Below are 26,657 nucleotides of genomic sequence, written 5' to 3'. Positions count from 1 at the left end.
ATACCAGTATACACGGTTTCCAATATACTCAGATAAGATTACAGAGATAGTGTAGGTACAACCACAGGAAGGTGATACAAGGACATCATCAATAATAGACAGTGATTTTATTTTATCCCACAAATGGTGGTATTTTCCTTTACCTCAAAGGAGTTTAAATTTCATTAAAAGTCTTCCTTTCATCTTATGTGTTAGTTAGAAGAGTAATAAATTTTTGGGTTTTGTTATTGCTCAATTTTCTTTCAGTTGTTGATATTTAATTATACTGTCTGAGAAGAGACATTATACGAATGATTTCTATTAGCTTGGGTTTATGAAGGTGAATATCCTAAATACGTTTTCAATTTTGGTGAATATTGCATATTAATTTAAGATTTGTAATGTTTTTTAACTTAAGTATAACTATACATAACAATCATGGCCAATAAATTGACATTGTTGATCAGTTTGACTCTGTACTAATTTTCTGCTTTGTGAGTATCCGCGTTACTGATAGAAACATCTATGTCTCCAATTTTGATAATGGAGTCATCTGTTTCCCCTTGCATTTGTGTCAGCATGTGCTCACAGTTTCATTTTTAAGTATAGATGTGCTTTTATCTAAGGATTCTGAAAGTTTATGTTAAAGCTAAAACTAAAGTCTATCCTATAACTTGCATATTTACATGTTGCCATAATATTTTCAACATAGTTAAAATAGAATTGCTAAATTAATGTAATCTGCTTTTCTTTGCTTTTGTACAAATTGTAAATTCTCATAGCCTGAAGGGGAAGGAATATTTTGAAGTAACACATTCCCAATCTTTTTGGTCAGTAGTAGACAGAGTTTAAAAGAGGCACTTATAAGATTCATCTCAAAAAGAGGAAAAGCAGTGAAGTTCAGGTAGAAAATGGAATAAATGCTACAAGTCTTTGAAAGCTATTAAGCAAATTACTATCTACAGAATTGAGATTCTCACAGACCTGCAACTGCAGGGGAAGGCATTGTGTATGAGTGGAATGCATATAGGGAAAAGTAAAGATAGCAATTTAAGAATGAAGGAAATTTGAATTCTGACAAACAAAGACAAAGAGGAATGTGGGAATAGAATTAATCTACACTGCCATGAAGGAATCAAATACATACCATCCCAAACTGTGTACTCTGGAATAGGAACCTTTTTGAGTTAAATAACTTGAAAAAGAGTATGTATAAATCACTTGACCATTTGTTTCCTAAAAGCAAGAAATGTACTTTTCATGTGAAAGATGTTTTCCTTACATAAAAAGGAGAGTATCATTATCACAAATAGAAATAAGGAATTGAGATAAAATAAACCTACACAAACTTTGGAAATTAAACTTTATTTTGATGAGCTCTTCACCCAGTAACAGTTTACTCTTCTTCACCAAATTCGGTTTATAATTGTTTCAAACTTTTATATATTTTTTAATCTTTGATCTGTCTGAGGTCAATTTAATTCTCAAGGTCTGTTTAAAAATATTAAAAAGATATAGAGATGGAATATTGTCTCACAGTCTTTATGTAATGAGTAACCTTCAAAATATGTTGTGCTTTAATAAACTTTATTTACCGACATAGAGTGTAATGGAGTTTCTATCTCAACATTGGAACGCTCAAGAAGGCAGGTCCTTGAACTTGAGTGTCATGAGGGAGAAGGTAACAAGTTTGAGAAGAAACCTACTCACTGCCTTATGTATGAAGCTGTAACCCATCTGTACATCACTTTGACAATAAATAAATTGATTAATAAAAAAGCTTAGACATACAAGTAATATATTTTATATTTACTAATCCCCTGACTCAAGGAGGAATATTGACTAGTGTCTAAAGTTTAGATAATTGATTCATTCATAGATTTTTTCCAAATTATAATTGTATTTATTTATAGAGTTATTATTATAATTTATTTTTTGATTTGTTACTAGCTATGTATGGCCTGGATGAAGTTTCTCAAACTTTCCTAATCTCACTTCTTTTCCACTAGCTAACAGAATAAAAGAAAGAATAGCTTATATTTTGTACTCTCCTTTTTAATTTTTTTATATTTTGTTTTTCTATTAGAGAAGAAAGTAATTTGGTCACTATTGGTATCTAGTAGTAATATACCTAATAAATATTTTTAAGGCAACAGGAAATTATTCACTTGGAGTCTATTTCAGGTTATTTTTCCTTGAATTTGCCTGACTGTACACTTTTTCTATTGTTTTTTATTAGAATTGCTTGAAAATACACTATTCTTTTTTCTTTTCATTATTTTATATTTTCGGTGAAGATGTATTCAGGATAATCTCTACACCAGAAATAATTTAAAAGTATTAGGAATGAAAATTGTCTTCAGGAGACTTAATTATCCATTAGACATGTAGAAGGACAAAGTGAATGTAATAATAGCAACTTTTAAACTATAATAAAGCTGTTTTATATGACAGCATTTAAATCAATAAGTTATAAATTTCTTCATAAGAAATTCAGTGAGTCATCTTAATCATACATAGTTTATATTTACATTGGAAAATGTGATCTATGTTATTTACACATACTGTCTCTGTGTAGTTTATGTTTAGGTTTACTCATTTGGATTTGAATATTGTAATAAACCAATTTATACGTAGCTGAGCTTTTTGTTTATTTTTGCAATTTGAATTCTTGCTCTTGGGTGATTTGTTTATATTGTTACTGTAACTAATAAAAGGGTGGTCTTGGTCTATTACTTTCTTAAAGACTTGAATATACTCTGCCCTGTTAAAAGTACTTAAAACTTTAATACTGTATATTTCATTACTCCTGAGGACCTTATAATATTCTTAGTAGTTCAAGGCTATGGTATATTGATTACTGTGTACATGATTAAATGAAAAGCAAGTTCCTTCAAAAAAATCTAGTAGTGAATTTTCTAATTGCAGAAATGCAACCTGCATTTGTAGAAAACAACATTGGACTCGTCTATTTCTTCAACTACTAGCAAAAATAAACAGAATGATCTAAATCTAGTAAAATTTAGTACTGTAACTTTCATTTCAATTTGAAATTAACCTTTTTTTTGCCAATTGTGTGGAGATTGTGGGCCTTTTTGATCCATCTTTCCACTTAAGAAATACTGACTTGTCTGTCAAGGTGGTCGCTGAATTAATTTACTAACTGTCAAATAAAAGATTTCCAAGTATGATACCTAAGATAAGCAAAGAAACAAAGAGAAAAAAAGCAAACCAAACCCAAACAAAAAATCTTGGGTTTTGCTTCTGACTATTCAGTTAAATGTAAGTATTTTACATAAGCCACTTTGAACCCAGGTTTCTCTCCATTTGTTTATTATCTTTTTAGTCTAGTAGAGGTGAGGAAATGGGTCACATTTGTATTAGAAGAAACAATGAGACGAATGTTAGATATACTAGGTCAGCTAGAAACAGATGTCTAATAAACTATGGTACCTTTCCCTCATTAATCTTTCTTTTTAATGCCTGCGTTTAAATTCTACTCTTTCCATAGATCTCAATATTATTGAATGACACTTATAAAATTTATAACCCTTTTGAATCGGTGTATGAGCTACTGAAAGCAATCCCACAATTCATTTGCTTCAGCACTGCGATAGAAAAGATAAACAGGTAGAATCATCACATCATTGAAAATCCTAAAACTTATTTCTCTGGAATGGTTGGCAGATAAGGGTAGTATTTCTGAATGTTTTCTAAGCAAAGAATAATGATAGACAATGACTCCCTCTGAGTCAGAAATAGATATAATTTTTGGATGTAGTCGGAATGTAGTCTAGGATAGTAAACAGAATATTTTTCTTCCAGGTTTCCTGAAAGTCCCTTCCAAAGCTTTAGGTTCCATTGCTAAGAAGATATATTTGAGTAAATAGTATATGCCAATAATTGTATTTCCACAAAATGAGACTGGAGAGCAAGAGAAACCATGAAAGATGAGGCGTTTGCTTTATGTTCCTATCTTCATCAATTTGGGCTTCTTGTATCTTTCATAATCTAAGGTATAGCAGCATTGAACTCAGTATAAAAGCTACTCTATAAATTATAAGTCACTTGATTTCTTTATTTGACATGAATTTAGGTCACTTTCTGTTGCTTTTTGACAATTCTCAGTTCTACATATTTTTAAGAAGACTGTGGCTTTAGACCCACATTTAATTTCAGAATCTTTCTTTGAGACACTCTTATCACAATTATTGTTTGGCTCATTGGTTTTGCATAATGAAACCAACATGTATGGATATATTTATAGTCCAGTAGATTAGAAAAAGGAGAAATAATTTGGGCTAGAAATCTAATTTTATAATATGTTTTCCAAAGAAATTGAGTTTTGCTTACTTCCTAAGAGTCTCAGACTTAAACTAAGAATGACAAAGTCTTCAAAAACAATCCTATGGGGAAAACATAATGTTGTTGTTACATTACTATAACTGTGATTATGTACTCGAATTCTGGATGGTAATGAGATTTTTGGCAAAGTGGATGAAAAATTGTAGCTGCCCGTCATTTTTTCAAACAATGATGTCCATAACATTATGCCCACAACACATAAAATTTCTGATCCTGAATCATCATAGAGAAAAAAAAATCCTCTATTTATAGCAGAAGTAAATAATAGTACCTCCTCTATGTTACATGTTGGATATCACCCTCTCAGATCTTCATTCAGTGAGGTTGATAATTACTGATCATCATCTACGTGTAATCTTTTGCATTGGAATCTGTGAGGGAATTTGAAATAAGTAATTTATAGTTACTTGAAGAGCTTTTTTTTTTTTTTGCAGAATGCTGCATCCAAAATATCAGGCAACCAAAGACAAGAAAAAGTGCTGAGGAAGAAATAAAAACTCTAAAAAGCACTGGAGCTTCGATGAGTTTTTATTTGCTAGTAAATACCTTTCACCCAATATAGAAAAGATTTGCTGGTAGGTTCTTTATGTTACAAACTCTAATTTTTTTTTTTTTTTTTTTTTTGGCCAGTCCTGGGCCTTGGACTCAGGGCCTAAGCACTGTCCCTGGCTTCTTCCCGCTCAAGGCTAGCACTCTGCCACTTGAGCCACAGCGCCGCTTCTGGCCGTTTTGTTTTTTATATGTGGTGCTGGGGAATCGAACCTAGGGCCTCGTGTATCCGAGGCAGGCACTCTTGCCACTAGGCTATATCCCCAGCCCTCTAATTTTTTTTTACAGTAATAGTAAGAACCATTATAACCTACGTGTGTTGTTCAGTCCTTTATTAGAAAATACGTGAGAAAGATTATTTACTTTCATTCTTTTAAAATTTATTTTATTTTCTTTAATAGTTGTATAAAGGAGTTGCCTTTCAGCAGAAAAGTTTATAAATTCATTACCTCTTGACTAATATCACCAATTTGAACGTTCTCAAGCACCCCTCCCATCTCAACCCTTCCATTGCTTTTCTTCTTATAGCCTCATATACTTCGTTTAAATAATTTATAACTCCTTGGATATTACCCAGTGTGTTACATCCACATTTAGATGTGCTTTCTAGTTCCTACAAATGTGGGAAGCCATGCAACCTGTGTTTCTCTGACTTACTTCATGTAATTTTTTCCAAGACTTTCCACTTTCTTATTTTTTTTAACTTTTTTATTGTCAAAATGTGGTACAAAGGGGTTACAGATTCATATGTAAGGCAGTGAGTACATTGATTTTTTTTCAACTTGTTACCTCCTCCCTCATTCCCCCCTTGCCCTCCCCTCTCCCCACAGGAGTTTGCAGTTGGTTTACACCAAATGGTTTTGTAAGTTTTGCTTTTGGAATGGTGTGTCTTTTTATCCCTTGTCTCTCAATTTTGATATTCCCTTTACCTTTTCTAGTTCTCATACCAGTATACACAGTATCTAGGGTACTGAGATGAGATACAGTGAAAGCTCGGGACAACCACAGGAAGGAGATACAAGAGGATCATCAAAAACAAGAAAAAAAGGGACGATTTCACATGACTGAAAGAAATGATTGTTGCTCATATTTTCTATTATACAATCTGATGTGTGGAGATTGTATTCGTTGTAATAGTTTTCAGAAAGGTAGCTTAGGACTTTTAGATAGGCTTTCATGTTTTCTTTTTTAAAATATTTACTTATTTATTGTCAAAGTATTGTACAGAGGGGTTACAGATTCATGCATAAGGGAGTGAATTACATTTCTTGTTCAACTTGTTACCTCCTCCCTCATTTTCCCTTGCCTCTTCTCTCCCCTTATCCCTCTCCCCCCAATGAGTTGTATAGTTGCTTACACCAAATGTTTTTGTAAGTATGGTTTTTAGAATCATTTGTCTTTTTATACTTTGTCTCTCAATTTTCTTATTCCCTTTTCTTTCCCCAGTTCTAATAGAGTATCCTGGGCACTCAGATGAGATATGGTGGTGGTGGTAGTGGAGGGGGTACAACCATAGGAAGGGAATACAAGAGGAAGAAAACTAAACAAAACAATCAAACAATCAGACAAGAAAAAATGTATGGTTTCTCATGGAATGTTGAAAATAATTACAACAGTGGTATAATTATTGTTTCCCTAATGTGGAGTTCATTTCACTTGGCATCATCTTATGAGATCATATGGGTGTAGCTATTGGGGTATTTTGATCTTCTACCATGACTAGCCTAATCATGTACTAGCTATTCCCTATGAGGGACACCAAAATGTTTATGTTTCTTTAGTGGTACAATGCCATTATTTCTGATGGATGAGTAAAATTCAACCTACACCAGTTAGAATGGCCATTAACCAGAAAACTATCAACAACAAATGGTACCGTGGATATGGACAAAGAGGAACTCTGTTGGTGTTCAATCACTTTGGAAAGAAGTATGGACGGTCCTAAAAAAGCTAAGCATAGAAAAATCCTGTGACCCAGAAAATCCATTCCTGGACATTTATCCAATGAATAACAAACAAGGATACACTAAAGTGCTGGGACTATGGATTAGTGGCAAGAGCTTTTGCCTCATATACATGAAACCCTGGGATCGATTCTTCCACATCACATACCTAGAAAAGGCCAGAAGAGGTGCTGTGGATCAAGTGGTAGAGTGCTAGCCTTGAGCAAAAAGAAGCCAGGGACAGTGCTCAGGCCCTGAGTCTAAGCAAAATGACTGGAAAAAAAAAAAAAAAAAAAAAGGAGACACTAAAGCCACCACTACAACCATGTTTCATGTTTATTGCTGCCTATTTACCATAGCCAAGATATGTAATCTGCCCAAATGTCCTTCCATGGACAAATGGATCAAGTAAATGTTCTGTATATATACACAAGAGAGACAATCTAAGTTAAAAATTATATATTTGGGCTCACGTGTTTTAGAGGTTTCAGTCCATGCTGACTGAAATTGCTGCTTTTATATCTATAGTAAGGGCATAAACTTCATAGAGAAATGGGAGGATAGGTGGAAACTACTCATTTCATGGCTTTCATGCAGTGACACTAGAAGGTCAGGAAGAGAATCTAACCTTTGAAATCATGTGTCTGACACGACTCCAATTGCATCTCATTTTCTACAATTCTATCGCCTCCCAATTCTGTTTATTTTTTGAATCAATTTATAAATCATGAGTTAGACCAGAGCTCTCATGTTGTAGTACTCGTTGGAAATGCCTTCACAGATATATCCAGAGGTGTGCTTTGGTATATTCTCCTGGGCATCCATCCATTCAAGCAATTAGGTAGTCATAGTTTAATATCATGTAGTTTTTATAAGTAACAAAACTGAGTTTCAGGCACAGTCTACAATGAAATTCATCTCCTTTATAGCCTCAGTAGTTTCCTCTATCACATACCTATTTATCATTAGAAAAGAAGTACATGAGATTATTGGTCCTGTTTGAGTAAAACAAGTCAGTACAAGGAAATTCTATGACAGTTGAGTATGTAATAAAATTTTATGCAAGTACAGGAAAAGAAAAATAAAGCTGGTGGTATCTCAAAATATATCAAAAATAAAGAAGGTAATTTTCTTTGTTTATCACATAAATCTGGGGTTCTATAAAAATCTGTATGCACTATCTATATACCTACCACCTAACTAGATATAAATTTTATCAGGATGTATGTATATACATACGTATTTATCTGTGTCTATTTGTCAATCTATCAATGAAAAATTCATTTAATAACAAACAGTACAAGAAATGTACCCAAGGCCTAATGTATGAAACTGTAACCTCTCTGTACATCAATTTGACAATTAAAAAAAAATCTAAATCTGCAAAATAGAAAAAAAAAGACCACTAACAAGATTGGCAAGATTTTAGTTGTTAATATTCAGATTCTTGTGAAATTTTGTAGCACTAAATGCAATCTCAAGAGCAAGAAAAACAGTAGGTATTTAGCCCTGCCGATTTTTGCTTCATTTTATATAGCCCATGGTATTTCTTTACCTGTGTAAATATCTAAAGGACCCTGAAAAGAATAAGGCTTGCCTGGTGTTACCTGACCTGAAATTTTAGCTACTAAGGAGGCTATAATTTTGTAGACTGAAAGTCAGCCCAAGATAAAAATTCCACAAAAGAGCTGGGATGTAGCTCAGTGGCAAAGCGCTTGCCTTACATGTGCAACATCCTGGGTTCGATCCCCAGTATGAAAAATGAAAACGACAAAAATAAATCCACAAGATTCTATCTCCAGAATAACCAGTACAAAGCCAAGTTGCAGGCATGACTTAACTAGTGGAGTCCAAGAAAAACAAGGGCCAGGCCTTGCATTTAAATTCTAAACAAAAGGTTTGACAAAACATGGGAGACGTAAAGCACAATATCAGATATTTATTATAAATACACTTGGAAAAATTAGCACTGAAGATATTTATTTCTTGTGTTTAGTCATGACAACATTTTATGCAAGATTTCAGAAATGCATCTGAACTATATCAACTAGTATAAACCAACCATTTCACAGGAAAAGTAAAGATTACACTCAAGAGCCAGGTGTTGTGGTTCTCAACTTCAATCTATCTATTTGGAAAGTGACAAGAGGATTACAGACTGAGGATAATGTGGACAGAATGTTGAGAGGCTGTATCTCAACAAGTGAAAGGAACATGATGTTTGGTCCTGTTATAGTAGCTAAGCAGGAAGCATAGGTAAGAGGATTGTAGTCGCAGACTAGTGGGGGTGGAGTGGGGAAGAGAACTTAATTTAAAAATAATTAGAACAAATGAAAGCTGAAAGAGTGGCTCAAGTGGTAGGCTAACTGCTAAGTAAGTGCAAGGTTTGAATTCTAATCCTGCCACTACCAAAACACATCCATCAACAATAATACATTCATATATGATACTTATCGATACAGAAGAATAAGGCCATGCATAGCTAGAAAAAGTGAGATATAGGTTTTTGGGGCAAGCTGGGAAAGCTTACAGAGCATCACCAACATCAGGAGAGAAACTCGGTACATGGCTCAAGTGACAATGTTTAAGTATTTATGCCTTTAGTGTCAAGCTAGGAATTTGGCATAAGATGTAAGTGACATTCAATTATTTATAGTGCTGTTGTTGATCAAGTTTTAATGAAAGAATATGTTAAGCTTAAATTTTATTTTAGAGAAAAGAATTTAGCAGTATATGTATCTGCTAAAAGATTGAAAATGTAGTTTGGAATAACAATTTGCATGCTCTTATGAATCAGCCCAGTTAGGAATGAAAGTTGAAGGTAGCAACATGGTTAAAAAATATTAACACATATTTAAGAGTAGTGAAATATGTATAAAATTTCACTTCTAACATGTTGAGATTGTGAGACTATGCCAGTTCTGTAAAGTCTATAAAGCTATTAGCAAAAATGAGAGAGTCAAGAAGAGAGATTAGTTTGAAATCCTACTTGTAATTACAACTATGTCCTTTGATAGGGTAGTTAATTCATTTTTAACTTCACTCCTCACAATTGATTTTAATAGTAACAGCTCTTTTTTATGACCATCATTTCACAAGTTATTTTATTTACTTACATATGACAATTCCCTGAGTTAATTACATGGGGGAAACATTGAGGAAATTAAGCCATACAGGTAATTTAAAAATCCTGTTCAGGGCCAAATAACAGATAAAAACTATAATCAGAATTTAACCTTAAACTTCAATTCCTGAATTTAATTCTTATTATCACTATGTCTTATTATCATTATGATATCTAAATCAATTGCAAAGTAACAGTATATTAGGACCAATACATTCAAGGATCGGTTATTAGCATTTATTATGGATATCATACTTATTTATCATCTTGAAAATGTTAAAAAAATATTTGTTTCATTTTTCCTCTACTATATTTTCTAATGAGTATTGAAGGTTTGGTTGTAGATATTTCAGACTATCTACTGAAAAAAAATATTTTCCAGATGAAAGGGAGTGAAATTTGCATTGGTTCTTAAGTATTTAACTCTAAGAAACAAATATTTCCCAAGAATACTGTAAGACCCTTCTACTGAGTTGACTTCTAGGAGAAAATCTTTTAAAATTAATAATTTCAGAAAAATAATTAATTCCAGAAATTGCCTAGGTTTTTATTAAGCTGACAATATGAAATTTAACACTTCTTTTTGAATTATTTTAACTTAATATATTTTAATTAATTCTTAACAAAATACATATTAAAAAGGTGCAGGTGATATTTTAATACATGCACTCATTTTATAATATTTGTATCAGGTAAGACATATCAATCTTCTCCAATATTCTTTTTTGTGATAAATATAGTAATGAAGACTCAAATAATGAGTTATTTTATTATTATTATTTTATTTATTTATTTATTTATTTTTTTTTTGGCCAGTCCTGGGCCTTGGACTCAGGGCCTGAGCACTGTCCCTGGCTTCTTCCCGCTCAAGGCTAGCACTCTGCCACTTGAGCCACAGCGCCGCTTCTGGCCGTTTTCTGTATATGTGGTGCTGGGGAATCGAACCTAGGGCCTCGTGTATCCGAGGCAGGCACTCTTGCCACTAGGCTATAGCCCCAGCCCATTTTATTATTTTTATACCGAGAATAATATTTTTCTAAAGAATGCCAATTGTAGATATGAGGAGAATCCATGAAAAAATGATTATTACTTTACTGTGAAAGAGCTTTTTCATAGAGAATTGAAGTGATGGCCAGAAGATGCATGACATAGTTAAGAGACTTTTACCTAATAGTTGTTAAACTTCCAAATGAGCTCTTAGTTCTGCTGAACTGGCACACTCTTGTGGGACACTTTCCACTTATGTTCTCTGACAGTGTAATTAAAAATCCAAGACCTACAACTGGTTGATAAAAATGTGTATGTATGTACAATTGCATATATGTAACGCATATGCTGCAGTCATTTTCTGTTCGCTAAAGGCATTGAGGTACCACGTTCTAAGACCACCAAATGTTAAATAAGTAAAATAATAATGTAAAACATGTTATAATTCAAACGTATTGACACTATTCTCAACCCAAACACAGGCCCCAGTTAAGGACTGGGTCACTTAGAAGTCCAGAAGTATGTAAATTAGGATGTGTTAATTCATTAAGATGCATCAAGATTTAGCTTGTAGCTTGCTTTCTTGCATTCTTTAAAATGGAATCAAAACAAACTCAAAGCAGTCACGTTCATACAGCAATACCAGGTATATAGTATCACTGAAAACTCTGAGTCTGTATCCCTTGTTCGGCATGCAGGAAATTCTTATGCATAACTTCTTATTGTGAAAATACTCAGATCATGTGAAAGAAAACTCTTGAGACCTGTATTTTCAATTACTGCTTTTCTAGCTGTTATATAGAATCTTGAAAAAAAATCAATTTTTTTTGTTTTAAAAATATTATTTAACTATGCATGTACACTGCAGCATCAACAGTGGGGATCAGATGTGGAAAGTCATTGATTAAGGTCATCCAGAATGTTGAACCCCATGCCTTGCTTACCTGTAGTTCATGTCTCCATTTCTCCTGGTGCTTTAGAAGATAGAACGGAGGAACTTCAAACCATGGATTTCTACCAATAGGTGGCACTGATGACATCTTTTAATTTTTGTTCTCAATTATAAAATAAAACTCTAGGTATATGTGAAGTCAGAAAATATAGTATGTTAATGGGAGAAATCAAGAATTAGGAAAAGCTCAGATTATCTTCTGCTAAAAGACACTTTAGTAGATGCTCATTCTCACAAGATTGTACTTCATCAGAGAAATGAATACAGATGAATAATTTTGTCTTAGAGAATCTGATCTAATTTCTATGCATACACACATATATGCATACATATACATACACACATATATATGTATCACTGGGAGCTACTGAAATATTTAGGTACCTAGAATTTACAAGCTTTCAAAGTCAACTCTTTGTGAACATTCTTTCCTATTGTCACTTCCTCTATTTTCACTTCTCACCACAATACTTAGCTTCATGTTATGAATTACAATCAATGCCAGAAGACTATATTTTGTCTGATAACATGATAAAATAATGGATTTTGTAAAACTACACAAATAATAAAATGTGCACAATAGATATGTTTTATCATTATTCCAAGGGTTTATCAGAGTTTATCTCCACACAGTTCTTATCTGATCTACTAGTTTGTCTCTCTGGAGATGAAATGCTATTTTTTTATGAGATCAGGTTTTATGTAAGTTCACCTGGCCACAAGATCTAATACTGCAATTTTATCACTATTCATAGAAGAAAATGTTTACTAGTACAATAATAATGTATGCATTTCTGATGTTAATGAAAGTTTTCTTAACCTTGATTCAGACTAGGTTAATTTCTATCATTTTCAATCATTGACATATAAAAGTCTTTCAAGCCAAATATATATTAACCCAATCACTCATCAGAAGGATGCCTCTTGCCACCTGTCCTGTGTCATTTACTCTCATTGACAATGGAATGACAAATTGAATGGAGCAACTTCTGTTAGTCACTCACTTGTTTTACCTGTTACATAGAGATTTCAATAATATGCCCGAATAATTCATCCAAATGCATGCCGAATGCCCTGCCAATAAAACATTATGAGCATGGATTCCTCTGAAAAATATTGCTACCATGTAAGAAGCAGAGTGGTTAGAAGGAGGTCTTCTATGTATTTGGTCCTATATTTCAGGAATTCTTTAGCTTCTACATATTATCAAATCTCTGAGAACTTTCGCAGCCTAGATTTCATCAATGAACTTATATTTCCTGCTGGCACTATTGGAACATTAACAAGACCTCTGGGTATCTTTAATCATCTTTATTTTCCTGAAAAAGACAGGAGTTGGGATATCATAAAACTTATTTCTCTTCAAATCCAGAGTATAACATTGAGAGAACAGCTCAGAATTATGATGAAATTTATTCATGGTTACTTTGGAATTGATTTTATTTAATCAATTAATGGCACAGCTCCAGTTACTTGCCATTATAATTGTCATTACTATTGTTCTGTTCTTGCATTATCTTTCTTGTTATTGCTCTATATCCATTATATTACTGTTACTTTATCATTATAAATGTTGTAGATCACTGCTAAGCTTTTAATCTACTCTAGGACATATAAACTACACATGTTGTATGCAAAAGCATGGTTGTATAAATACAAAACTCTTTGAAATATGACTAATTAAGGACTAACTCCACGAGTCAAAGGAAGTATCACCAAATCATTACTATAGACATTAGGACCACATATGTGTCTCAAAAATTAAGCTGTAGGAATTAATAAGTATTGATTTGGGAACAAGTTTATTTTAGCCAAGGCAAGCATAACAAATTTCTAAAACAAGATCATAATTTAGCTTGCCCAAATGCTATGGACTTGGGGAGAAGATAACCCATCCTGATTCACAGATTATGACAAATTTAGTATTTATAGCTGTATAAGTAGTAGAAAACCTTCATTGGGGTAAAGCGTTACATTCTACAAGTCACTTTTTAAAGGGACTAAAAATGTTTATATTTGATAATGCCTGTATTTTCTTCCTAAGGAAAACCTTGTCTTTATATACTGTAATTGTATTTTTTATTTTGTTTAGCTATCAAAATATTTTAGTGCCAGTGCTCAAAATGAATTGTGATTATAATCAGGAAAATTGGGGAATAGATGCCTTATCTCTCTAAAAACATGTGCTTTTACATCACTCTATTCAAGATATTTTCCTTTAATATGTCATAGCATTGACTATTGAAATTTTTATTATTTTCTTCCCACATACGTTCATTCACTCATAACACCATTCTCATAACTCAACAAGTGACATGCTACTGAAATGTGCAGATGAAACTGTATGAATTCTTCTTTCAATATATTTATTACAAATTAAAAATTTATCAAGGAAATGAAATGGCCTTCTTTGTGGTTTATTTTTTTTGTGGTGGTAGTTTGGTTTAAATTCTTGGCTTCGCGCCTGTTATTCATACATTTTACCAATTTAGCCACGTCTTCAAATTCTTATTGATGCAATTATTTTTGAGACAGGGTCTTACTGTGATACTCTTATAAAGGCTCCCTGAGGTAACTGTGATAACAGGTGCATTCCATCACACCAGTACTTTCATATTGAGGTAGAGGATCTCATAAATTTTTTCCCCCTTGGGTTGGCCTAGTAACATTATCCTTCTAATCTCAGTTTATCATGGAAAGAAACTTTTTCCTTGTTAATGATTTTCATTTCAGAAAATTTCCATGAAAAGTTATTACATAAATAAACTTTGAAAATCACTAGAACAACACAACAATCAAGACAACCAAGTGTTCAAGTGCTTTTGTAAGGAGAGATACAATAAAGCACACACATACACACACAAACACAAACACACACATATTCAACTCCTAGAAGCACACATTAGAAGCTCACTTTTTATGCTTTCAAGAGCAGTGCCACACATGTTAAGTTTCCTTGTAAAATGTTTGGGGAATATTTTGTAAAATTATTATTATTATTACTGCCAGTCATGAAGCTTGAAGTAAGGGCATGGTACTGTCTCTAAGCCTCTTTGTCCTCGAGGCTAGCACTCCACCAGTTGAGCCACAATACCACTTCCAGCTTTTTCTGAGTAGTTTATTGGAGATAAGAGTCTTATAGACATTTCTGCCTGGGCTGGCTTGGAACTTTGATCCTCAGATCTCAGCCTCCAGAATAGCTAAGAATACAGGCATGAACCACTAATAAATCTAATGATTCCTTTATTTAGCTGATTGCTTCAATTTTCCCAGCAGGTATCTGTTTACAACAGTGTCAAATTGGTTAGAGTTTTAGAGTGGTTTCCTTCTTCATTATATTTCTACTGCAGGTATTCATGTATCAGGATGACTCACTCTAAGCTTATCACCTTCATTAATTTAAAATAATAACCAATATCACTACTCACATAATGCATTTTATTATTAACAACAGCAGCAGCAGCAGCAGCAGCAACAACAACAACAGTAATAATAAGAATGAATCAATGGCCACTAAGTTTCCTTTGATATATCATGCACCTTCTAAAGGTTTATAATTGTGAAAAGGGCAGGGGTCAGAATGATGCATTTTATTGTCTGTCTTTCTTTGTTTTGCTCTGTCTTTCTCCCCTCTCCCTTTCTGCCTTGCTCACTATTTCACTCCTTAGCATGAAATTCTACCCCATTAATTACTTTAATTATACTAGTCACACTTATATCTTTAGTTCTCTCTCACTCCTGTTCTCTTACCCTTTCATTCTTTCTCTCCCTCTTTTTTTTTTTTTTTTTTTTGCCAGTCGTGGGGACTGGACTCAGGGCCTAAGCACTGTCCCTGGCTTCTTTTTGCTCAAGGCTTGCACTCTGCCACTTCAGCCACAGCGCCACTTCTGGCCATTTTCTATATATGTGGTGCTGGGGAATCGAACCCTGGGCTTCTTGTATAGGAGGCAAGCACTCTTGCCACTAGGCCATATTCCCAGCCTTCATTCTTTCTCTCTTTCATTAAAAAAACTTACAGAATCACCAAAGTATTTTCACTGTTAATGGAGAAATGGGAACAAACTGAAAATACTCTTCAAACAGCATAAGCATAGGTGATCTGTATAAGAAATTCATCATGTCTCTGATTTTTGGCAGGCTTAACATTTCAAACCTGTGTTTTCCCTGAAAATGAGCAGTCACTTTCAAAAGCAAAACAATATCAGTTTGCCTAGAGATAGGAATTTTTGTGTCATTCTTAAAAGCAAGCACTCTCAGCAGCTTAAAAGATACATAGCTGTTAATAGATTTAACCTTTCCTGGGAGCTTTTCAACTGTGGTATGCCTTCATTCATAACTGACAGTTTACAAAACAGTCACATGGAATATGAAGGCATAAGAATGGCATATACAAAGTACTTATATTTAGCGAAATTCTAGTCCATTAGATTGGGAGGGTCAGACTGCTTATAAAGGGAAAGATTCACACAGGCTCCCGGCTAACAGTGATAAGAAGTTCAATAGATGGCAATATTCCCTCTGCTTTGAGCTCACTCCTCAAGCTAGCTCAGATTTCCAGTTCTCCCCATCTGCTTTTGGGGTTCACATCTTTATCTCTTCTACATGTACCCATATATGAAACCAGTTGTCTAAATTTTCCTCGCTGAATCAGCCACAACACAATAATCATGGATACTTTTTCATATCATTCTCCATTAGGTTCACAAGGGACTACTCCTTTGTGAAATGTTCTAATCTGAGGAATCCTTGCCTCCACCATTTGTTCAAAGACAAAAGTTGGTCTACTGCTGACTCTTACTCATCCTCTTGCTCTAATTCCTCCTTCTCCTCTTTCTCCTCTTTCTCTTATTCTCTTCTTCCTCCCCCTTCTTTCCTTCCTCTACCTCATTCTTCCTCTCCTCTTTCTACATTTTGTCTTTCCACACCAGCATGTTTACTATCAAGGTACTATATTATACCAGAGCTCCTACTTGGAGTGGGAAATATCACTTTAATTGTGCTTTCATATTCCTTTATAAAATAAGCCCTTGAAAAATGTAAGATTGCAATCCTTCTATCTGCCACATTATAATTAGTAAATAGTTACCAAACTAAAATAATAAATGGATGAATTTAAACATCAACGATCTTCTCCACCATGTTTGATAAGTTATTCACAACATATGGAAAGCAGACTTTTTTTTGTGTGTGTGTGTACACATTTAGTTTTATTGTAACAAAGCAACTTGTACACTTTTAACGTTTAAAACTGAGCATTATCTTTCCTTTCCAGTGAAAACAAAATAAATTTTAAAAATAAATGAACAAAATTACAATAAAGAATGTCAATTCCTAATAAGATCCTACAGGGTCTGCTGATTCTCCCGTAGTGGCAGGGCTCAAGTCATCATTAGGAGAGAATTGTATTTTAAAAGTGTCATCTTAAACTGCAAGGATGTTGGTTAAACATCACAATTACACATGCCAAAGGAGAAGCCATGTTGTCAAAATGCCCACTTAAGTTCTTTTCCTGTTTTGTTCTGAGCAAGGTATCCACCCCCCCCCCCCCCCCAATAAGTTGAGAACCATGGTGTTGAGAAAAAGAGACCTCAAGAATAGGGTGACTGAGCACAGAGGGGGAGAAGACTGCAAACTTGCTCCCAGGGACTGGAGAAATTTTTTTAAAAAAAGTTGGGGGCTGGGGATATAGCCTAGTGGCAAGAGTGCCTGCCTCGGATACACGAGGCCCCAGGTTCGATTCCCCAGCACCACATATACAGAAAACGGCCAGAAGCGGCGCTGTGGCTCAAGTGGCAGAGTGCTAGCCTTGAGCGGGAAGAAGCCAGGGACAGTGCTCAGGCCCTGAGTCCAAGGCCCAGGACTGGCCAAAAAAAAAAAAAAAAAAGTTGGAATCCATCAGTGTTTTCTATTAGTCATTTTCTCCTTCATCCTCCTCTCCCTCTTCCCCTTTATCATCATCTTCGTCTTCTTCCCCTTCATCCTCATCCCCTTCTTCATCAATATCTTCCAATCCTTCCTCCTCTTCATCATCATCATCATCCTCTTCCCCTTCTCCTTCCTCATCATCCATGTCAGGCACCAGGTAGTACTGCAAGGGGTTTGGCCAGATGTCGTCTTTGATGACCTCTCCCAGCTCGTCTGCACCGGCGTCTGAGTGGTCAGCGAACCAAGTGAAGAAGCTCTCAAGCTCTTCATGCTGCCATTTCCTGCTGGCTTTATTCTGCGTTTGACTGGAGCGCTTTGTCAAATCCTTTCCAGATTTCCATTTGATTTCAGTGGACTTTGAAGATGGATCCCCGCTCTCATTCAGATGAAATTGTTTGGAGAGAACTTTATTTTCAAAGTAAGGATTTTCATCAAAATAAAAATCTATTCTGTAACCTGATTTTATGTCTTCAAATTCTGTCACTTCAACTCTGTTCAGGTAATGCAGCTCTTCGTCTTCCTCCCCCAGCAGTGCAGACACTTGTGGATGGTTGACAAATGTTGTTACCCAAAAATTTGGGATTTTGGCCATCAATTCTGACCACTTCTGAAAAAACGGCTGGTGGAGTTTATTATATTTCTGTTCTACTTTCAAGGACGGAGCGGGTCCCAGGTGCCGCGTCTTCAATCTGGAAAGCAGACTTTTACACTTCATCTGAATTTGTCCTTCACTCTCAGGACAATTGGTTACCTTTATTTAAATTTTCTGTACATCATAATTCAGACATTAAAATGTTCAGGTTAATGTGGCATTGTGCTATGTTTTTATACAATTGTACATTGTATAATTTCTAAATCAAGCTCAGTATATTTGTCTTTTCCAACAGTCAGCATTGCTGTAGTATTCATTTTTTTGAATGTCATCTCTGCTAATTTGTTGGAATTCAGAGTACACTTGACCAACTGTAGTCAACCTCTGCAAAACAGCGCACCCTATTTTCTGAGTACTATGTCGGATTTTTCCTGTAAGTTCTTGTATTTTCATGTAGTGACATTTTATTTATTTATTTGTTTATCTATCTATCTATCTATCTATCTATCTATCTATCTATCTATCTATCTATCAATTGCTGGTCCTAGGGTGTACACTCAAGGCTTAGATGCTGTTCCTTACCAAAAAGAATCCAGGGACAGTGTCTAGGCCCTGAGCTCAAGCCCCAGGACTGGCAAAACAAACAAACAAACAAACAAAAGCAGCAATCAGGATAAATACTTAGGTATATTCAGTTTTATTAGTTATCATGTTTACTATGTGGAAACAATCATGTAATCTTGATTTCTGACTCCATATAATCAAAACTCATGTGATTTGACCAGGATCTTTTCAATTCAACTCAGTCCATTTTTTATTGTCAGGAAGATGTACAGAGGGATTACAGTTATTTTTATTTTTGAAACTCGATGATTTTATCTACACAATATCCATGGGGGATTATAGTTATATATGTAAGGTAGTGAGTAAATTTCTTTTCAACCTTGTTACCTCCTCCCTCATTTTTCTCTCACCTTCCCTCCTCCTGAGTCTCCCACCAAACTGAGTTGTACCGTTGGTTTACAACATATTGTCATAGAAATATTGCTGTTGCATTGGTTTCCCTTTCGCCTTTGGTCTCACATTTTGATGTTCCCTTCTCTTCCCTAGTTCAGGTAAATGTATATACAAAATGAAATACAATGAAAACAGGAGTTAAACCATAGGGAAGAAAAACGAAAGAGAAAATGCATAATTTCACATAGTATGTTGGAAATAACAATAATGATTAAATAATTATTTTTTCATAACTTGGAGTTCATGTCTCTTAGCATCACCTTATGTGATCTTATGTAAGTAACTACTGAGCTACTGTGATCATCTGTTAGGACTATCCTAGACATTTACTAATTATTGCCAATGAGGGAAACTACAGAGTCTATGTTTCTTTTGGTGTTGCTCACTTCACTTAGTATGATTTTTTCCAATTCTAAAATGAAAGATAGATCCTTATATATCACCCTGCACAAAAATCACATGGATCAAAGACCACGAGGTAAAAACAAATACCCTGAAAACATTGCATAAAGGAATAGGAGAAACACTAGGGAGCTTTGGCACAGGTCGAAACTTTCTTAATAAGGGCCCAGAATCACAACAAATCAAAGGTTGGACAAATCGGATTGCATGAAACCCCAGAGCTTCTGCATTGCAGGGGCATAGCTTGCAAGATAAATAGGAAGCCCACAAACTAGAAGATCTTCACTGGCCATACAACATGCAAAGGCTTCATATCTAAAATATACTTAGAACTCAAAATATTAAATTCCTCAAAATAAATCCTCAAAGAAACAACTGCCCCCTTAATAAGTGGGACTAATACTTAAATAGAGACTTCTCTGAAGAGTAAATGAGAATGGCCAAGAGGCACATGAAGACGTGCTCACACACACACACACAAATGCAAATCAAAACACCATTGAGATTCTACCTCACCCCAGTAAGAATGGCCATTGTCAATACAATTAATGACAACAGATGCTGTCAGGGATGTGGCGAAAATGTACCCCTACTGCACTGTTCCTGAAAGTGTAAACTTGTTCAACCATTCTTTAAAGCAGTGTGGAGGTTCCTCAAAAGGGTAAACATAGATTTCGTCAATGACCCAGTAACTCCACTTCTGGGCATTTACCCAAAGGATCACAGCAAGACCATATAAAGCTATCAGTACAACTATGTTAATTGCAGCCCTATTTACCATAGCTAAAATTTGGAACCAACCCAGATGCCCCTCAGTAGATGAATGGATTAAAAAATGGTGGTACATATACACAATTGAATTCTATGCTTCTATCAGAAGGGAAGACTTTGTCTCATTCGTAACGAACTCAGCCCAATATAAAACAGCACTTATGGAATTAGTATTCTGAAGAAAATGTTTCTATTAAGTAAGGCATATGAAGCTCTAAACAAGACAGACCCAGATGCCAACTTCCACCATTTCCTTCGGGAAACCTTTATCCTCTCATAAGAGAAATGGGCAAGCAAAACTTAAGAGAAAATTGTTTGCTGTGTACAATGTCTACTAAGGTTGCACATGGCAAGTTCAAAGTGTTTAATAATAAGTAATTTTATCCAGTATAACCTACAAAGGGTGAACAATATAAAGATATTTGGTCCTTGTATTCTTCACGATTTTCATAGTAGTGTTTGTCTATAGTTCAGAAAATGGATTATCAGCAACAGCTTTTCACTGAGATATAAGTCATTTGCACAATTCTGCCATAAAGTCTCAAATGAATTTGTTAAAATGTTTTCTCTCCCCTTGTTTCTCTATCTGAAAACAGAGACACAATTTTTTGCAGGTAAAAAGTGCTTACTAACATTGCTTGCTGTTATTATTACTATCATTTTTATTCTGCATTTTTTCTCAGAAACAAATGTGAGACTTGCTTTGCAAAACTCGAAGCAAGGGGAAATGAAGAGTGGTTCATATTCCAGCATAAAATTAATGAGAGCTTCTCAGACTCTTATATAGCAAAATCTATGAAATGATGCTGACTTCTCTTGGTACAGACAGATAAGAAATGATACATCCTAATGAATAATATATAAACAAACACCAAATAAATAATGTAGAAATTTGTAACTTAACTTGAATATACAAATAATAGTCCCTACAGGAAATGAAAGTAAGTTTATTTACAAAACTCTACTAAATAATAGATCTGTGGGTGCATATTGTGCTTAGATGGAAACACACACTTTCATTACTTTGTCCCATGTTAATGAGGTTAAATTTCATTACAGATTGATACAAGAAAGATCTAAGCTTCTCCCTTTTTCAGGTGGAAATTTACAACCCCAAGAGTATTGAGACATGAACATTTCTCATCTTATCTGTGGCTATTTGTTTTTGAGGCTGTGATTAGAACTAATACCTAAACAGAAAAATATGCAGGTATAACAAGAACAAAAAGATACCCTCTATATTACATATGTCAGAAAGTGCAAATTGAAACAAAAAAATACCTTTATAGCCCTACTAACATTAACATAACATTACACAACTTAACATGAACTAATTTTTCTCAAGAATGTTAGCAAAGCAATTCTGAGTCATTGCTACTGGAAAGGTGAAATTGTACAGCTAATGGTTTGAAGGCATTGAAAGAATAAACATACTATTAAAATGCAGCCCAGTAAGTTTTCTCTGTGACATTTAAATAAAGTAATTGAAGACGTATATTTGCACAAAACCTTCAAAACTATCTGAAAGTCTTTATTTTTAAGGGGAAAGTTCTGAAGCAACTAAATATCCATGAATTTGTAAAAGGATGAAAAATATTTTGTGCATCCCAATCAATAGCATAGTATTCAGTATTTAAATAAATTTACTATTAAGCCAGTAGAAAACATTGAGGACATTTCAATAAATATTGCATACTGTATAATTCATCTATATAACATTCCAGAAAAGAGAAAAACCATTATGAACAAATATAAAATAGTGGTTGCCATAGTTTTATGCTGGAGGAAGAAGAAATTGTTTATATAGACTAATCACAAATTATTCTTACAAATTAAGGATACTCTATATGATGCTAGAATCATGAGAACTTGCCATTTTATACTTATCTAAACTAGGAAAGTGTACCATACCAAAAGTATATAAACCCTAAATTAAAATATTTTCTTGGAAAAATTATAATGGGTCATTATGGGGTTACCAGTTTTTTTTAATTAAGTTTACCACTCCTGATGAGAATGTTAAAAATGTATTTACATGGAATGGAATTGGGGGCTACACATGAATTATTAGTATATTCCTACTAATTTTGCTGCAAATTTCAATGAAACTTTCAATGAAACAAAAATGTTAACCTAGATCCCTTAGCAAAAAAAAAAAACAAAACTGTGAATATGGCAATCATTTTAATGATTTGTGTACTGTTTAATTAAATGATTCATTTTAAAATGTATACAGCACATTATCACTATGTGTAGGCTTGTGTAGTATGTACATGAATTCATTTTTCTCTGAACAGTTTTGTGGCCTTTATCCCCAATCTTTTATATCCACTGCACTGGGCAATTTGAAAAATGTGACAGAAAATATAAATATAATGCTATACAAAATATACATTGTTCTATATTTTTTATTTAAATGTCTACATTATCAGAAACAATTTAAGATGTATAAATATTTTTATTTGTTTGGATATACAATGGATCTGTGGAATTTGGACTCATGTTATTACTCTCATCTTCCTTTTAGTATTGTGAGTGAGTCCACAGGAAATCTATATATGCACTGTGGTCAAAATCAAGTTGAAGCTTGTATTTGTATGCAAAGCTTCTAGATTTGGGCATTGTGTTGAATTTCAATTTTATAATAAGAAATTATTTTAGTACATGTATTTGCAATGCAAGTTTTGTTTCATTTGTTGCCAGTCCTGGTGCTTGAACTCAGGGCACTGTCTCTGGCTTCTTCTTGCTTAAGGCTAGCACTCTACCACTTGAGCCACAGAACCACTTCTAGCTTTTCCTATATATGTGGTGCTGAGGAATGGAACCTAGGGCTTCATGTATACCAAGCGAGCACTTTACCAGTAGGCCATATTCCCAGCCCTACAATGCAAGTTTTGTAATGCACTTACAAATGATCTGAAAATTTCCGGAAAACAAGAGTTAGTAATGACTTACACATTACATTCTACTCAAATGGAAAAGGAGAAATTCTCCCACCTCCACCCACACATGTCTTCTTTTGTGTCCTGGCAAAGGTGGCATGTGAAGCTATTTTCCACACAGCCTCCTCTTCATGGTATTCTGCTTTACCATAGGTTTAGAAGCAGTGGAGCCAGCCAAATAAATAAAATTTTTGTGAAGTTATGAGCTAACATTATTCTTCTTTCCTCTTAATGTGTGGATCTCAGGTATTTAACCATATACAAACAAAACAAATCTAACAAAGTTCCCAATGGTTATAAAGTATTGTTGAGTTTAGTAGTGAAATTCTACCATAGCACAGTACTTCTTTGGTAGAATTTGTTGTGACAAAGAAAAGCATTATTTTCCTAACTGTTCCATTCCCACTTTAATCTTAAAAAATATTAGTCCTAGTCAAGAAGTTTCTCTGACTAGAGAAGTATTCATGTACCACAGGGTAAATTTATTTTATTTTTGTTTCTTTATGGATGGATTCATTCTCATTGTCTGTGATACTCAAATGATGGCATACTTGTTAAATTTTTCTAAATATTCTGACTAGTAAAATCAATCTATTCATATTTTTTAATTTTAGTGACATCATCATCCAATCCATTTAATCTTTCTTATTGTTATTTCTAAAGACTTGCACAAAGATGTTGCAATTTCCCAAGTCTGTTTATGAGTACAATGCTTCTTGGGAAATGTGACAGCTTCCTTAACTTTTCCTTCTTGTTCTCCTTCCCCTTATCCTTATCCACAAGTTATTAATTTTTTACATGAATGCCATGAATACCATGGTGATGTTTGCTCATCCTCCATTCTTGTACCTCTTCTACTTTTCCCAGCCCCCCAGAAAGACAGATAAGACAAAGGAAGACAAAGGAAACAAACCATGTTTTTTCTATTTTCTGGAATTCATTTTGATAAAAACTACTTTGGATGTTCAGAGGAGTTATGCCTTTGGATTTCACCCCTACATATATTTTCCTTTAGTTAATTTGTGTATAAATGCAGAGAGCTTCACACATGATAAAGACATTTCCATATTCATTGCCAAACTATTCATTTCAAATTTTTGATAATCAAAACCAAATTATCTGAGGGAGAAGATGGCACCAACACAATAGGGAGGCACCCCAACTCTCTCCAACCAAACAGTGAGCTGGGAAATCTGACACCCAATACCCCATTAAGAGACCAGCAAACCCAACAACCAGAACAAACAGAGAAAAACAGGAAATGAAAAAGAACAAAAAAAAAGAAAAGCCTATAATCTGGACAAAGACGGAAAATCTCCGGGGTACCCCCCCACACACCCCAGCCTGAACAAGGCCAGGTTGGGAAAGCAGCCCCGGCCCCAGCGACTGGGACCAAACATTTTCAGTGAGTTCAGAAGCAATAGCAGAAAATTCCTGCTGCTAATGCAGAGACCAGACTGCAGGAGCTCCACCAGATCCAGACTGTGCACAGACCAGACAGAGCCAGCCAGTAGTGCAGGATCAAACGGGCCAGAACCACACAACAGCGAGGGAGCCAGGTATTACAGATGTTGAAAACTGGGGCCACTGCCACCAAAACACCATCACACCCCACCCCAGAAAACCCCACAACATCATGGAACACACACACAATTCAGAACCAGTAAATTCCCCATTGCCCCCACCCCCCAAAATGGAAGATCAGCTCTGGCAGAGACCCAAAACCTGATGTAGAGCTCATCACAAGGGGACAAAGAAGCTAGAGGCCCCTCTCTCCTCCTCCCTGCCCTCAGGGAACAAAGAGCCCCATATCTGGCAGCTCTAGAACCCTACAACTCCTGGGAGAACACAGGAGCTGCAGGAGGCAGGGAAAGTCCTAACAAAGTGGCCAGGGAGACAAATTAGGCCAGTTTACCCCAAAGCCAATGCTGGGAAGCCTGAATCTGCACACAACAGCCAACCCAACAGGGACCCAAGGACTGGTGGGCAGTTGACCTCTGATTGAGGAGTTTGGGTTTGTTCAGACTTTTTGAATAACTGTTCCACTCGTGCTTGTGTGCAATTGCAGCCTGGCAGGGTCACCTGGACACAAGGACATGGCCCCCTCACAGCGGAGGTGCAGAGAGGCCATGGGCACCAACCCATGCCCAGAAATTTGAACCTGCTTGGGTCTATGCATACTGCCTCACAGCAGAATCTTGAGAGGGCACAAGCACCCTCCAATAATCTGGGGCAGTGTCCCCCCAAAAGAAGCAGGAGAGCTCACATGCACACACGCCCCAGAGGGCCCCCGTGGGTCAGTGTTCTAGCCCTCTAGCAGGTAGGTCCCGATCCCACTTCCCCGCAGGCATGCCCAGGTAGGAAATATGCCCCTCAAAGGCAACACTGACTCTGATAGGAGCACTCTGCACAGGTGGGTGAGTGGCCCCTCAGCGGCAACACTCACTGTGAGAGGTTAGCACTCTTAACCAACAGCAATTAGCAGAGAAAGAAACAAAAAAGAGGAAAGTCTCCATATCACGCTTAATCGGTGACTGATGAACCCCCAACAGGGGATCGCAAGGGTCAGCACAGCACTGCAGCAGAACACGGACCTGCAGAGAAAGCCACAGAACCTACCCATCCCTATCTCTGGTAAGGATAACGGCATTGGCAACAACTGAGACAGTCACACTCACCAATTGGGCAGTAAGGTTCAACAACAGAATTAAGGGTACAAAAAAATCCCCGCTGGCAGACCAGTGGGAACCAGTGCAAACCCAAGCAAAGGCCGCCAACTACAGGGCCCCGAAAGGACACACAGGAGGGAATCAAGAATCCATAACTCCTTCAAATCAGATGCATAAATCACAAAGAAATATTTCTATTTTTATGAAAGATCAAACCAACTTCCCTGCTCCAAAAAAACAGTACGACCCAAGAACAGATGGAGAATAAAAAAAACAACTGAGGCTAAGATAGCAGAAATGATCGAAAGCCTCAGGAATGAATTCAAAAAACAATTCTGGGAATTTAGAATGGAAGTCTCAAAGGATCTTCAGGAAATCAAGAAAGAAATGGAATAAAAAATAGATACAGTCTACTCCTCCATTAAAGAAGACCTTAACAT

General features: G+C 35.3%; 1 protein-coding gene across 1 annotated transcript in view; it reads right to left on the bottom strand.

Annotated features, from left to right (window-relative positions):
- Positions 1 to 17,771: 17,771 nt before the first annotated feature.
- The window catches only part of LOC125362471 (protein SET-like), a 90,140-nt gene continuing 81,254 nt past the window's right edge, over positions 17,772 to 26,657 (bottom strand). The window contains exon 3 of the mRNA XM_048361311.1: positions 17,772 to 18,575. Within this exon, the coding sequence (XP_048217268.1) occupies positions 17,808 to 18,575 (768 nt within the window). The 3' untranslated portion in view covers positions 17,772 to 17,807. The remainder of the gene's footprint in view (positions 18,576 to 26,657) is intronic.

This window comes from Perognathus longimembris, chromosome 13 (genome assembly GCF_023159225.1).
Source record: "Perognathus longimembris pacificus isolate PPM17 chromosome 13, ASM2315922v1, whole genome shotgun sequence".
Taxonomy (NCBI): domain Eukaryota; kingdom Metazoa; phylum Chordata; class Mammalia; order Rodentia; family Heteromyidae; genus Perognathus; species Perognathus longimembris.
This window is presented reverse-complemented; position numbering and strand designations above follow the sequence as displayed.